The following is a 13,937-nucleotide window of genomic DNA, read 5'->3' on the forward strand; positions in this document are numbered from 1 at the left end:
TTTTTGATAACAGAGTACCCTCTATGGTGGTTTGAGAACGGCATTCATTAGCCCAATGTCTCCCTCTATGGCATCGTGGGCAAATACCTGGTATTCTACCCCTTTGATACCTAGTTTTGTTAAACCCTCCTCCTATGGGGCAATTCCTTTTAAAATGTCTTGTTTGTCCACAATTGTAGCATGTTTCTGGCCTGGCATCTAAAGCCTGTGGTACTGCAGCTGCCAAGACTTGCCCTTGTTCATTAATGTCTCTACATAATTTAATATATGTGTTTAAATCTCCATGTTTCCATGATCTAATGGGCTCCTTGCACCATCAATTTGCTTGCTCAAAGGCTAGCTGTTTAATTAATGGCATTGCTTGTTCTGTAATCTCAAAAACTCTGGTAGCTGTTTGAATAAGCCTACCTACAAATTCAGTGTAAGGTTCATTAGCTCCTTGTATTACCTTAGATAATTGACCTTGTAAACCTCCATGTCCTTGTAAAGTCTTCCATGCCCTAACTGCATCTGCAGCAATTTGTGAGTATACGCCAGGACCATATGCAATTTGTTGCAGCTGACCCTCATAAGGTCCTTTTCCTAACAACATATCTAGATTTCTCTGAGGATAACCGGCTGCTGCATTTTGCCTAGCCGTCTCCGTGCAAAATTCCTCATTGGCAACCTTCCATAACAGGTATTGTCCTCCATTTAGCACAGCTTTACACATACTAGTCCAATCTGCTGGCGTCATGTTCATTACAGTGAAGGGTGCTTGAGGACCATAGGTTGTTACAGCCTCTTTCAGCTGCTTCACTGTTTTGAAATCTAAAGCATGGTGAATTCGCTGCCCTCCTGCCATCTCAAATACAGGGCATGCTAATCTTTGAGCTCCTGTCTCAGAATCCCATCTATCAACTATGGGGGTTGGGGGGCCCAGCATATTTTGTCTCCATAGGTGGAGCTGTTGGTTGGACACTTACGCCCTCTGGTGATAGAAAGGTGTTAGTAGCAGCCTCCTGTTGTAACTTTTCCCCTGATGGCTTTTTCTGCTCTAAACTTACTTCCCCTTTCTGACTATCTCGAGAGGCCTCCTCTTTTTCCTGATCTAATGTGTCTTCTACCATAATCTGAACTGAAAGCTTTGGACTAGGCAAACAAAATCGTATCATCATCCACAATGGCAATGTGCCAACTGGCAGAGTTCCTGGGTTTTCCTTTTCTATCCTTTTTAAATCTTCACCATGATGGTTCCATTGTGATATATTTAATAACCCTGTTTAATGAACCATGGGCTATACCTTTGTATAGTCCTGATGTATACCCTAACTGTTCTTGATTTTACTGAGATGCCGCCTTCCTCTACCAATTTACTTAACACCCTTTCGGTTTGGTTTTTACTAATTTTTAATTCCATATTTCCGTGACAAAGATACCCCTCACTAAGATAATGGAAAAGAAAACCGAGACAAAATGAAACAAAAATTCATTATATCAGCCTTTCTATCCTCCTGAAATGTCCATCCGTACTTTCTCCCTATCTGTTCCTCAGACGCAAATAGTTTTTCCGCAGATGTGAGCGGTTTTTCTAACATCCCACCCATCTCCAGGGACTGGCAACTTAAAACAAAAGCAAAAAAAAAAAAAAAAAAGAATCTTTAAATGGTTACCCATCCTCTCGCACTGCCCTCAGGAGCCAGCAGTTTACGTTATCACTTACCCTAAGGTGTTCCCCGCACGGGCCACCACTGGAGGAGGAGCTCAGGCTGCTGTTCCACTAGAGCCAAGTGAGCTGCACACACACACACACACCCTACTGGAGGAGGACCTCAGGCTGCTGTGCCACTAGAGCCAAGTGAGCTGCGCACGCGCGCGCACGCACACACACACACACACACACACACACACACCCTAGTGGAGGAGGAGCTCAGGCTGCTGTGCCACTAGAGCCAAGTGAGCTGCGCACGCACGCACACACACACACACACACACACACACACACCATAGTGGAGGAGGAGCTCAGGCTGCTGTGCCACTAGAGCCAAGTGAGCTACACACACACACACACACACACACCCTACTGGAGGAGGACCTCAGGCTGCTGTGCCACTAGAGCCAAGTGAGCTGCACACACACACACACACACACACACCCTAGTGGAGGAGGAGCTCAGGCTGCTGTGCCACTAGAGCCAAGTGAGCTGCACACACACACACACACACACACACACACACCCTAGTGGAGGAGGAGCTCAGGCTGCTGTGCCACTAGAGCCAAGTGAGCTGCACACACACACACACATACACACACCCTAGTGGAGGAGGAGCTCAGGCTGCTGTGCCACTAGAGCCAAGTGAGCTGCACACACGCGCACACACACACACACACACACACCCTAGTGGAGGAGGAGCTCAGGCTGCTGTGCCACTAGAGCCAAGTGAGCTACACACACACACACACACACACACACACACACACACCCTACTGGAGGAGGACCTCAGGCTGCTGTGCCACTGGAGCCAACTGAGCTGCACACACATTGCCCTGGAGGAGGAGCTCGGGATCTGTTTCTCACAGGTGCAGGTTTTCTGAGCGGACCTGGAGTGGACCTGGAGTGTCCCCAGTTGCTGGGACACTCCAACTCCAGGTCCACTCACAGAAAACCTGAGCTTCTCCATGGTGATGTGTGTGCAGCTCAGTTGGCTCCAGTGGCACAGCTGCCTGAGCTTGGTCTCCAGGGCAGGAGAGTCCAGAGGGGGGCTTTGGGAAGTGATTGGTCCTTAGGCTCCAACCTCACCAGTGGACTGACCCATCGATGGCTGTGGGGACCCCAGAGCTGTGGAGACTGTGGGACGTAGCTGTCCGAAGGAATGGAAACCAGGGTTCACCTTGTCCCGGCCCCTCCCTCCCTCCTCTCTCCCTTGCTCCCGGCTTCCCCACCACCATGTGCCCGGCAGCCTCCTCTGCCCCACCCATCCCCCAAGTCTGCCTTCCCTCAGGCCCAGAGCAAAGAGTAGATGGCCAGGGACAGCATCCCTTCAAACCGTGAACCCAAACAAACTTTCCCTCCTCTAGGTGATTTGCCAGGTATTTTGGTCACAGCGATGAAGCTGATTGACATATAGGGTGCGGCCACTGAGCCCGAGACATCCAGCGGGAAGGAGCCATGGCCACTTCATCCTTCCGCAACCCCCACTCAGAAATCCAGGGAGCAGCTGTGCCCCTTCCTGGCTCTTCTCAGACCTTCCTCTGCACAAACCCATCTCCCTCCCCCGTCTGAACAGAGGACTCAAATGTTTTGGCTTTCATGAAACAAACCTCAGGGAAACTGGTCTGCTGGCTCTGTCCCCTGGCCACCCAGGACCAACCCTGAGACCTGAGGCCCAAGTCTACAGCCTCAGCTCCACGTGACCCAGCCCCTGTCCAGGGCAGGCCACAGCCGGCCATCCCAGGGGTGCGAGCAGAAGGCTGCGGAAGTTCTCTCCATTCCCGCCAGCACCCAGCCTCTTGGGCACCACGGACTGGGAACACCTGAGTCTGCCGCGCCCGAGCTGCACCGCCTCACGGGGCTCCTCTTTTAAAGCCTTTACTCTGAAACCCTGATGCTCCTCTATTGGTGACTGCTCCCTTGGACAGCAAAGCCCACCTCCACTTCTCTCCTGCAGACCCCAGATGCTGCGCCTGACCCCGTTCCCCGTCTCTCTCCAGGTCACGCTCAGGAAACACTCAGTTCACTACTCAGGATCCCAGTCCCCAGGTCTCCGGAGCCATCCCTGCTCCAGGACACAGGGTGGTCACTCTGGAGACTCTGCCCTCCCTAGGTCTTAGTGCAGGCCTCCTGGTCCATCCTCTCCCTAAACAGCTGTCCTGTCCTGGGCTCCCTCGGTGTGGACACCCAAGGTGGGTGGCAGGGCCAACACTCTCAGCAGGATGCTAGACACTGGGGGGGAAAGCCAGCAGGGTGGCATCAGGCAGCAGTGAGGGAGACCAGAGCCGTTTTCCAGACACCTCTCTATCAGCTTTCCATTGATCGCTTCAGACCAGACGTGTCCTGCTTCAGCTTACTTCCCCACGGTTTGACGGACATCCTCAACACAGCACATGGGGCCACGGTCTCCTTCAAGGCCGCTGGCGGAACCGTTCAGCTCCCAGAGCCAATGTGCAGAGGAAAACTGCTTCCACAACAGCTTTCCTCGTGAAGGGCACACAGGATCCATCTTTCTACCAAATACCTGTGCAGCCGAAAGGAGAGAAAACCTGCTCAGATGCAGAGGTGTGTCCCGCCCCCCCAGGGGACTGCGGTACAGGAAGGGCTCATGGGAGCGGATCTCCCGGCTGCTCCCCCAGGACACAGCCTTCAGGCACCGTCCTGGGAGTGCAGAGACAGTATCCCCCTGGACCTGGACCTCCCAGCTGCACACACAGAAATGAACTCCCGCACCCAGCCTTAGTTAGGTCTTGTTATGCACCTTGAAATGGACTAAAACAGGGCCCTGTGGGGTCCCTGTGACAGACCTCCATCAGTGGGCACCTGACAACATACCAGAAGTCAGAATCTCAGCTTTTCAAACAGTACTGCACTTGCTCCATCCTCGGAGAACAGCAAGGCAATGTACAAACCATTTAGAAATTAGCTGAGGTTTTATGCAAAGATTAGCTCAATACAAAAATCAAAACAGATTTTCAATAAACTTCAACTAATTATACCCTGATCATAACTGACCTTTACTGAAGAATGAACATTCTTATGACTCAAAATCAAATATTTCAAGAGTGCTATACCTACTAGTGATTGACATGGAAGTGTTTTCATTTAAAATAGCTAAAAGGGCAGCCGTGGTGGTACATACCTGTAATCCCAGCGACTTGGGAAACTGAGGCAAGAAAATCACAAGTTCAAAGCCAGCCTCAGCAACTTAGCTAGACCCTAAGCAACTTAGCAAGACCCTGCCTCAAAATAAAAAGCAAAAAAAATAAAAAGTGTTGGAGATATGGCTCAGTGGTTAAGTGCCCCTGAGTTCAACAAATTGGTACCCCCACCCCCCAAATATTTTTATTTATAAAATAAAACAGCAGGGTTGGGGGATATAGCTCAGTGGGTAGAGTGCTTGCCTTGCATGCACAAGGCCCTGGGTTCAATCCCCAGCACTATAAGTGAATAAACAAACAAACAAATAAATAAATAGCTAAGAGGCATACAGACATCTATAAAATATTCATCTCACCTAGGAAACAAAAAGGGTAAAAGTAAGCTTCCAGACTCACTGCCAGAATTAAGATTTCAGCAGACAGGTTTAATAACAAGTAGTTGACTAACAGATTATAATTCTAAAGTTGCACAATAAAAATTTTCCTAATTTTTTTCTTTACAAAAAATAATTAACTGATGAATTAACAATAGAAATTAATAATAACTTCAGGAAAAAAGGCACATCGAGGCAAAACAGTGGAGGCACCCGTGAGCCAGTGCCTCAGTCCTACTGTGCACAAGTGCGAGACAGTCATGCCAGGAACTTCCGCAACAGCAGGAGCCTGTGCCAACAGGCAGACAGGAGGACACTGCTCCTTGTTGACGGCACTCGGGCTGACGCCAGCGCACACCTCCTCCAAGGTCGTCCCAGAGTTGCTCAACGCCCAGCGTGGTCAGAGACTGGACCGCCGCTCTGATCTGGGCACACATTTTGTAATTGCAGCTCTCCACAGCACAGGAGCCAGCAGAAGGCTGAGTGTGGTCACACTTAGTATAAGGAGGTACACCTGCAACACAGGTGAGCACAGCACATGTCACAGTGAGCTTTAGGGGGATCCCCACATGGGTGCAAGGCTGGGCAGAGTCACACCCAGCACTACAGGCACCTCTGCAAACCAAGCGCTCTCTATCTTTTCAGGGCACCTCAAGTAGAGCCACAGGTGAGGACATGGGACATGGGAAGAAAAACTCAAGGCATTGAGCCTCTGCTTATGTGAGGGTGAGCCCCACGGGCCACCTGAGTCACACCAACTTGCCCAATGTCCCTGGGGCAGTTCCGTTTTTCTAGTACACTCTGAAGGAAGACTCCTGTGCTCCTCACACTCAGGGGACATCAGACCCCTGATTCTGACCTCACGGCAGCCTTCAGTGGGTCGAGTACAAGGCTTAGGCCTCTTGTGAGCTGCGCATCCAGCAGCTCAGCCTCAAGGGCAGGATCCTGCTGCCCATTCCCAGACAGATCAGCAACGGTCAGAGGCAGCAGTTCAGGAAGTGCGACCTGGCGATTCACCTGAGACGCCACACGTGCTGGGGAGGAGTGACCCTGGAGATCCCCCAGCACAGACAGGAGCATCTGAAAGAGCTGCTGCCCGCCCCCCTGCACCTAGGGACTTGTGGGCTGACGCCTGAGGGACAGTAACCACTCACCTCCCGGGAGATGATGCCTGCTCTCCGCGCCCGGCTCCCCAGGACAAAGGAGAACTCGCTGACCTGGGCCAGCCCTGCAGAGATGATCCACTTCATGTACTGGCTGCTCTTCGGCAGGATGAGAGACAAGACCAGTGCTGCCAACACAAACTGCAAGAGCACAGCTCGTGTTCCTAAGTCCAGTGAGATCTCAAACTCAGGTGGCATGGTGGCATGTCTATGACCCCAGAGACTGGGGAGGCTAAGGTAGGAGGACTGCAGTCTCAAAGCCAGCCTCAGCAATGGTGAGGCCCTGAGCAACTTAGTGAGGCCCTGTCTCTAAAAACCAAAAAGGGCTGGGGATGGGGTTCCGTGGGTAAGTGCCTCTGGGTTCAATCCCCAGTAACAAAAAATAAAAAAATTAAAACACAGAACCTAGATGGGAAGCATCAAAGGCTGCCACAGCCTCGAGTGGCCAAGCAGGGTGTACCAGAGGCTCTGTGGTCCCCAGAACACAGCAACTACACAAACTGCCGCAAGGCTAGGCAGCCCATGAAGGTGAAAGAGGAGGCTCAGGTTTACTAGCAGAAAATACACCTTTCCCCAAACTAAATCAACAGCATTTAAGGTTGAGTAGCGTCTAAGATGGAGAGGGTTTGATTAAGAGAGAGGGCACCTCTCTCAGTGAGCAGCCCAGTAGCCCAGTGAGGCTGCTCTGCCACCATCTGATTCTGCACCCAACTTTCACAGGATGTTATGAAATATTAACAAGTGACCCAGAGAACAGATGCGGGAAGCCTGGTCAACTCCTGGCATTCACTTCTGAGTGCGTCTGCCTCTGTCAGAAGGGGCCTGGGGTCCTGCAGACCCATCCCCAGCGAGACCACGTCAGCAGAGCCTCACAGGAACTCGGATGGCTGCTCCCCGTCTCACCCTCCAGCAACTCCCCCGTGTGAACCCCTCCATTGGGAGGCAGGCTACAGGTCACCCTGGGCCTGTCCCAGCTGGCCTCCCAGGGAGTGAAGTACACAGGCGTGGACTCCCACAGGCGTGGACTCCCACAGGCGTGAAGTACAGCAAGAAGTGTCAGTACCTTCATGACCACCACCGACAGGGTGAGGAACACCAGCACCGTGAGCTCGTACACTACGAAGGTGGGGAACACATGCAGCCCTGCGGGAGGCAGCACAGGTGAGCACAGGTAGGCCCAGGGATGCCTGGGCCCAGCCAGCCCTGGACCCTCCCCTTGCTCCAGCAGGAGAGAAGTACAACCTGAGTCCCCTAACCACACTGGGCCAAGCCCTCTCCCTCTCCCAGAGAGAGGGAATAGGGTGACCACTGCCACTTCCTGCCACACAGAGGGTGGGGTCCCTGCACGGGCCTCCCCAGACCTGGGTGTGTGGCCCTGCCTCTGCAAGTGGGCAGCCGGATCCAGGCGGGCCACAGTCCTGTGTCTACTGCCAGCCCAAGTCGGGCTGCTCCTGCCCATCCCCTGAGGCCACAGGGAAGTCTTCCTGACACCTCCCTGCTCCCACTCCTGCAGAGGCTGCTGCTGTGCACTCCTAGGGACGGCCAGAGGACAGGCAGCTGCAGGGAGTGAACTCCAGCTCCACCTGCGGGCAGCCTCACCATCCCCCAAGGGGAGCACTGTACCCAAGACCTCGGGAGTCGAGACCCACAACCCATCTGTGTCTCCTTGGAAGTGCATCGTGAAGGTCTCCTCCCTCCTGAAACCCAGAGATGCCTCCCCCACCACTGGGCTGCACTCTGCTGATGTGCACCGGCTGCTCCCGCTCTGTCAGACCGGGATGGGCGCTGTGCTCTGCTTTCCCCCGGTGCCCCAGCTCTTCCCAGAGCCTCTCCACCCGCAGGGTGCCTGGGCTCCTGCCTCTGGCTTGGTGAACAACCTGGCTCCTGCCTGGCTGCCGCAGGCTTCCCTGCAAGCCCCTGTCCCATGCAGGCCCAGCTGTTGTGGACGCTGTCCAGGAGGCAACACCTGCTGGTTGGCACCCTGCCCTGCATTCGGCTCACGACATCAGCATGGCAGCACTGGGGACTGTGAGAAATTGGGACCCTGCCACTGGGTGTCACATCACTCTCGACTGGCAGGAGGACAAGCCAGCCAGGCCACAAGTTCCCATCCGGTGTCACCGACTCTCATGACAAACACCAAACACCATGTGTGCCACAGGGGACCCGTGACTCCGCCCAGCCCTGGCCCTCCACTTCCTAACTACAGCGCTCAGCCTCCCAGGCCCAGCGTCTTCCACGTGGGCTTGTGGGGTGGGTGAATGCAACCCTCAGGGTCACTGTGCCAGCAGCAAGGCCTCAGGCATCCAGGTGGGCCAGGGCCTTGGGGCTCAAGCCGGGTCCCCCAGGAAGTGACAAGCAACCACGATACACCTCTCCGTCCCACCAGAACCTGCAGGGCCTGCTCCAGAACCCTCTTATGCCCAGGGAGGTGGGTCAGGCAGGGGATGAAGTCATTGCTGAAGATCTCCTAAGAATGAGAGCCGAATCGTTGGCAGGAAGTGGCGTGGCGGGGAGCAGCAGGCCGGCAGCCCGCTCCACAGAGTTCGGGTGGCCAGTGCTTCCTGCCTCGTGGGCCACGCGGTCTGCACTGCCCCAGGCCCCAGACTGAACGGAGTCTCACACTGCAGCTGGGGCCCTACCAGGGGTGTCTGGAGGTGAGGCCTGAGGACGTAACCAGGTGACCGAGGGGGGTCACTCACTAGGCTGTGGCCTTGGAAGAGGAAGAGAGGCAGGGGAGCCACATAGTAAACTTTCTGTCAAATAAAGCTTAGTTAACAGTTAAAAAAAAAGAGAGACTTAGATAAAGAAAGAGACCTCCGTGGCTGGAGCAGCCCATCCAGGGGCTGTCAGGACAGCCCAAGCTGACCACCACAAGCACAGACGCACCCTGAGTCCCAGTAAAGCTTCCCTCACAACGGGGGGGAGGCCAGGCAGGGCGCGGCTGGGCCTGTCCATGGACGGCCACCAGGCTCCAGAGCAGGAGCTCCACACCCACGGGCCCTCTTCCCAGTGCCTTCCGCAGCCTGGTCCATCTCCTCAGACCCTGCCCAGTGGAGGGGGAACGGCAGAGTCCACTCCACATGCGAGTGGGTGTCACAGGTGGGGCCTGAGTGCAAAAGCACAGGCGGGAGGGCCAAGGGAAAAGGACGATAGACCAACCGTCGGGCTCTCCATGGCCTCCCTGCTCTGGGCCCATTTCCCGGGAACCGAATAGCACCAGCTCACCAACCCCACTGGCCAAAGATCTCCCTCCCCTCTGGTGAAAGGTGGGGCTCCTCTGCTTCTCCCTGGGACGGAAGTGGCTATGCCTGGCCCCTCACGATTCCACGTAAAGCTCCAGGTCAGTTTCCACATCTCCCTGGGGCAGCTGGATCTGCGGACCCACACAGACTGGGCAAGTGTCTAGGACAATGATCACCAAAGGGAGAGAGGCCAGGGACTTGGCAGGGCTTCAGCAGCCCAGGCAGCCCCGTCAGCTGAGGCCACTTCTCCAGGCCAGCCACTGGAGGTCCCAGAGCAACCCCCTGGACATGATCGGTGTAGTCTTAACAACTCACCCAGGGGATGGCCCATAGAGTTCCCGCGATTTTCAGGGTGCTGGGGTGGTGAGCACAAAGCTCACCCCTGCAGGCTGCGTGGGGACAGCAGGAGATGGCCTCCCAGACCTGTGACCACCACGGTACCTGCAGACAAGCAGATGTGCATGGGCACATCTTTCTGCCTGTCTCCCCCTTTCTTTTTGGTCTTAGTTGTAGTTGGACACAATACGTTCATTGTACTTATTTTTATGTGGTGCTGAGGATGGAGCCCAGGGCCTTACGCATGCTAGACAAGCGCTCCACCTGAGCCCCAGCCAGCCTGCCGCCTCCGCCTTTCTACGTCCGATTTCCTTCAGGCTCTGGAGAGACTGCTCACACACCAACACTCGTGGAAGTATCCGCAAGTGCTTAGCAACAGTCACGACCAACGGCAGGCACGTTACCTATCGAGGCGAAGAAGATGATGGCCAGGAAGTCACGGATGGGCTCCAGGTAGGCCATGACCTCCTCAGTGACCATGTGGCCTTGGGAAGAGACCAGAGCTCCGGCCAGGAAGCAGCCAAGCTCCATGGACACGTCCAGCAGCTCCGTGACCTAGGTGACAGAGAAGACAACGTCTGACGGGAACACAGCACCGACTGTTAGGACACACCACCAGGTGCAGACACACCACCAGGTGCACGGTGAGGATGGCACTGCCCCGCACGGCAGCTCAGACACGGGCTTCCCAGAGCCTAACTAACACGGGTAGGGAAACTTCACGCAGAAGCCGTGGGACTTCTGGACAAAAGCATTTTCAACATTTATTTTTAGCATTTGTGATTGCATTTCCTTTACCTGAAACAATGAACAGCCGGACTGTGACACTAGCAGATGGATTCCTGTCACCAACCTCCAACCACAGGAGAAGACAGACACCACTAACAAGGGCCCTGAAGAGGAGTGCCCACAGAGCTCGGAAGGACGCAGCAGCAGGTCGCCAGAGCAGGGTGCACCTGGCTGCGAGACGGGAAGCTGGGACAGCCTTGGCGAGAGGCGCGGCGGGACTCCTGCACGGGAGCAGGCCCAGCAGACGCCCAAGCTCTAGGCACACACCTCCCCGCAGCCCGACGGCCTGGCACAGCACCAATCAGACGTGTCAGGGCTAGACACCACACTGCCCCATGTGATGACCACACAGAATCCTCCGGGCCCACAGCCACCAGACATGAGCACAGGAGACAGATCCAGGCAAGGTAGGAGCAGAAACGTGCTCACCACACACACACGCACAGCACACACAGCACACGAGCACTCCCCCACACACACAGGCTCACGTTCTCAAACACGTGCCCACCACACAGCCGGACGCCCACAGCCACAATCCACGATGACGGTCACGGGCCGACACGCCTCATCCAGGGCAGGCGCATCGAGTCCCTGAGCAGCGCACACCCAGCATTGAGCTCTCAGAGGACCGTGGAGCTGGAGGACGACACAGAGCCTCTCATGACCTGCTAAAGAAGACACTCGACAACTAACGCTGGAGTCCAGCTCATCTATCAGCAAACCCACCAACACAAGTGTGCACAGGTAGGGCACGGCTGCAGAGTGGCCAGGGCAGGCGTGAGGCACAGACACCTCCACACCACAGACGAGGCCAGCACACTGGGCCACACGCACGTCCCCACAGATGTGGAGGAAAATCACAACTGCAGAGAGAAACAACCCAAAGACTTCAACAGGTGCCCACACAGCTCTGCCGTGCCTGAGCAGGTGCCCAGACAGCTCCCTGGCTCCCAGCTCCCGGGCACTCCAGCAGGTGTCCAGATGCTCTCCAGTACCCCAGCAGGTGCCCAGACACGCCAGCACCCCAGCAACTGTCTAAACGGCTCCCTGGCGCCCCAACGGGTGCCCAAATGGCTCTCCAGCACCCCAGTGAGCGTCTGCATGGCTCCCTAATGCCCCAGCTCATGCCCGCACGGCTCCCCGGTGCCCCAGCAGGTGCCCAAATGGCTCTCCAGCACCCCAGTGAGCGTCTGCATGGCTCCCTAATGCCCCAGCAGGTGCCCACATGGCTCCCTGGTGCCCCAGCAGGTGCCCGCATGGCTCCCTGGCACCCCAACACGTGCCCAATGGCTCTCCAGCACCCCAGTGAGCGTCTGCATGGCTCCCTAATGCCCCAGCAGGTGCCCGCATGGCTCCCTGGTGCCTCAGCAGGTGCCCGCATGGCTCCCTGGCGCCCCAGCAGGTGCCTACTCGGCTCATTGGTGCCCAGTGGGTGTGCAACATCAGCAGTCCTGAGGACAACGGAGATGCAGGTGTCAGGAGAGGACAAAACCAGAGAAACAATGCCACGTGGGTAGGGACGCGGGATGGCCAGCTCCCTACCCACGTGGGGGACACTGGTAGCCGTCACATCTGCAGTGATGGCATCAGTTGTGCTCTGGGACCGACTAGCAGCTCCACCTCCAATCTGTGCTCATCCAGAAGACAACCCTGCTGAACAGCACGCAGCTGGACTCACGCAGCCCCAGTGGCACAAACCCCGCCCCGCAGCAGAGTGGCCATGCACTCACCTAGTGCAGCCCGCGGGAAGCTCCCCCAGGACCCCTGAGCTGCACCTCAACATTGGCGGCAGGAGCCCAGCAGGTGCTGTCCAGATGGGCAACAAAGGAAGAACGCCAGCCAAGGGCAAGGCAGGACGAGAAACGTGTGTGACCTGGGTGTGGGCACCGGGAGGCAGCATGGAGGAGCCCAGAGCAGACAGCCTGGTGACAGGCTGAGAGGACAGAGCCCCGGATGCACCAGGCAGTGGAAAGCAGCCAGTCACAGCCACACGCATGCTAGGCAGAGGCCCCATGGCGTGTGCCACGAAGCCTCCAGCACAGAGCGGCACCGCGAGCAGCTGCCAGCACACACGCGCTCAATCCCCTCCCGAATGACAGCACACAGCGCACATGAGCAAGTGAAGCTGGCTCTCACCTGTGACCCTGAAGCATGCTGTGCTCACGGGAGGGTCTGAGGACGAGGGCCGTGCCTCAGCAGCACCTGAGCCTGCAGCGCAGACCCTGGGCGCCCTCTGCCACTCCTGGGTGCCCTGACCCTCCCTGATGTCCAGTCGCTGCCCACCTGCTACTTAAACACTCTGGGGCAGTCTGCAGCCCAGCTCTCCGGCAAGCCCCAGGCTACACATACCAGCAGCTGGTGGGCCAGACAGGGGCTCCTGGGAGCGGCCTGTCATTCACCCTGAAAGACATCAGGTCAGTGTTTGGCTACTCCAAGTGAAGCTGTTGTGGACACTCCTGCACCATTTCTAAGTGACTGGCCTTCTCTTCAGCCAGATGAACCCTGAGGCAGCAACTGGGTGACCTTGCCGGTGCAAGTGCTGCCTTGCTGTCCCGGGTAGACCCAGGGAGCCCAAGGGGACCCTCCCACAACTCCCCTCAGAGTGAGGAGAAGCCTGGGCTGAAAGTGGCCTGGAGACCCTCCCCACTTGGGCCAGGAGATGAGACTGGCCTGCCTCATCATGCCACAAGGCTCCTAGCTGCCCAGTTGCTCGGGCGCTGGCAGGGCTCATGACAGCAGCCTGGCCAGACGTGCACCAGGCTTTTCGCAAGCTCAGAGGTGGCCAATGCAGCATGCACTGACCACACCTGCCAGGAGTGAGCATGGAACAAGCAGGTTCAGGCCCAGCACCGTGAACCACGTGCATTTTAGACATTTCAATCGTCACTCAGATGAAACGGCCAAGACCCGACCACAGGCTTCCGTGAGAGTCCGCGGGCCCCCAGGACTCGGCTGGGGTGAGAGTTACCGTCAGCATGAGGAAGATGAAGGCAGACACGCCCAGGACGAGGACCTCCTTGTTCCCTTTGCTCTCCACGTGCAGCTTCCGGCAGAAGGGTCCTATGAGGTACGTCTTTAGGAGGAGACACAGCAGACAGACCGCAGCCAGGGAGAAGAGGGTCTGGCCAGCCAGGAGCAGTGTGCGCAGCACTCCCACGACCATGCTGGAAGGGAAAGAG

At 56.2% G+C, this 13,937-nt stretch overlaps 1 protein-coding gene across 7 annotated transcripts in view; it reads right to left on the reverse strand.

Moving 5' to 3' along the window:
* Positions 1-3,722: 3,722 nt before the first annotated feature.
* Positions 3,723-13,937, reverse strand: part of TMCO3 (transmembrane and coiled-coil domains 3) — a 39,695-nt gene continuing 29,480 nt past the window's right edge. For 3 of the 7 annotated variants that reach the window (XM_081310548.1, XM_081310543.1, XM_081310542.1), the window contains 5 exons: positions 13,727-13,922; positions 10,374-10,524; positions 7,452-7,531; positions 6,380-6,529; positions 3,723-4,214 (listed from right to left, as the gene is read on the reverse strand). In XM_081310548.1, the coding sequence (XP_081166674.1) occupies positions 4,044-4,214; positions 6,380-6,529; positions 7,452-7,531; positions 10,374-10,524; positions 13,727-13,922 (748 nt within the window). In that variant the 3' untranslated portion in view covers positions 3,723-4,043. Of the gene's footprint in view, positions 4,215-5,480; positions 5,740-6,379; positions 6,530-7,451; positions 7,532-9,839; positions 10,075-10,373; positions 10,525-13,726; positions 13,923-13,937 lie in introns of those variants that run through there. The other 4 variants (XM_081310544.1, XM_081310546.1, XM_081310545.1 and 1 more) reach the window with 3 other exon arrangements.

Source organism: Spermophilus citellus (genome assembly GCF_964194105.1).
Source record: "Spermophilus citellus genome assembly, chromosome: 1".
Taxonomy (NCBI): Eukaryota; Metazoa; Chordata; class Mammalia; order Rodentia; family Sciuridae; genus Spermophilus; species Spermophilus citellus.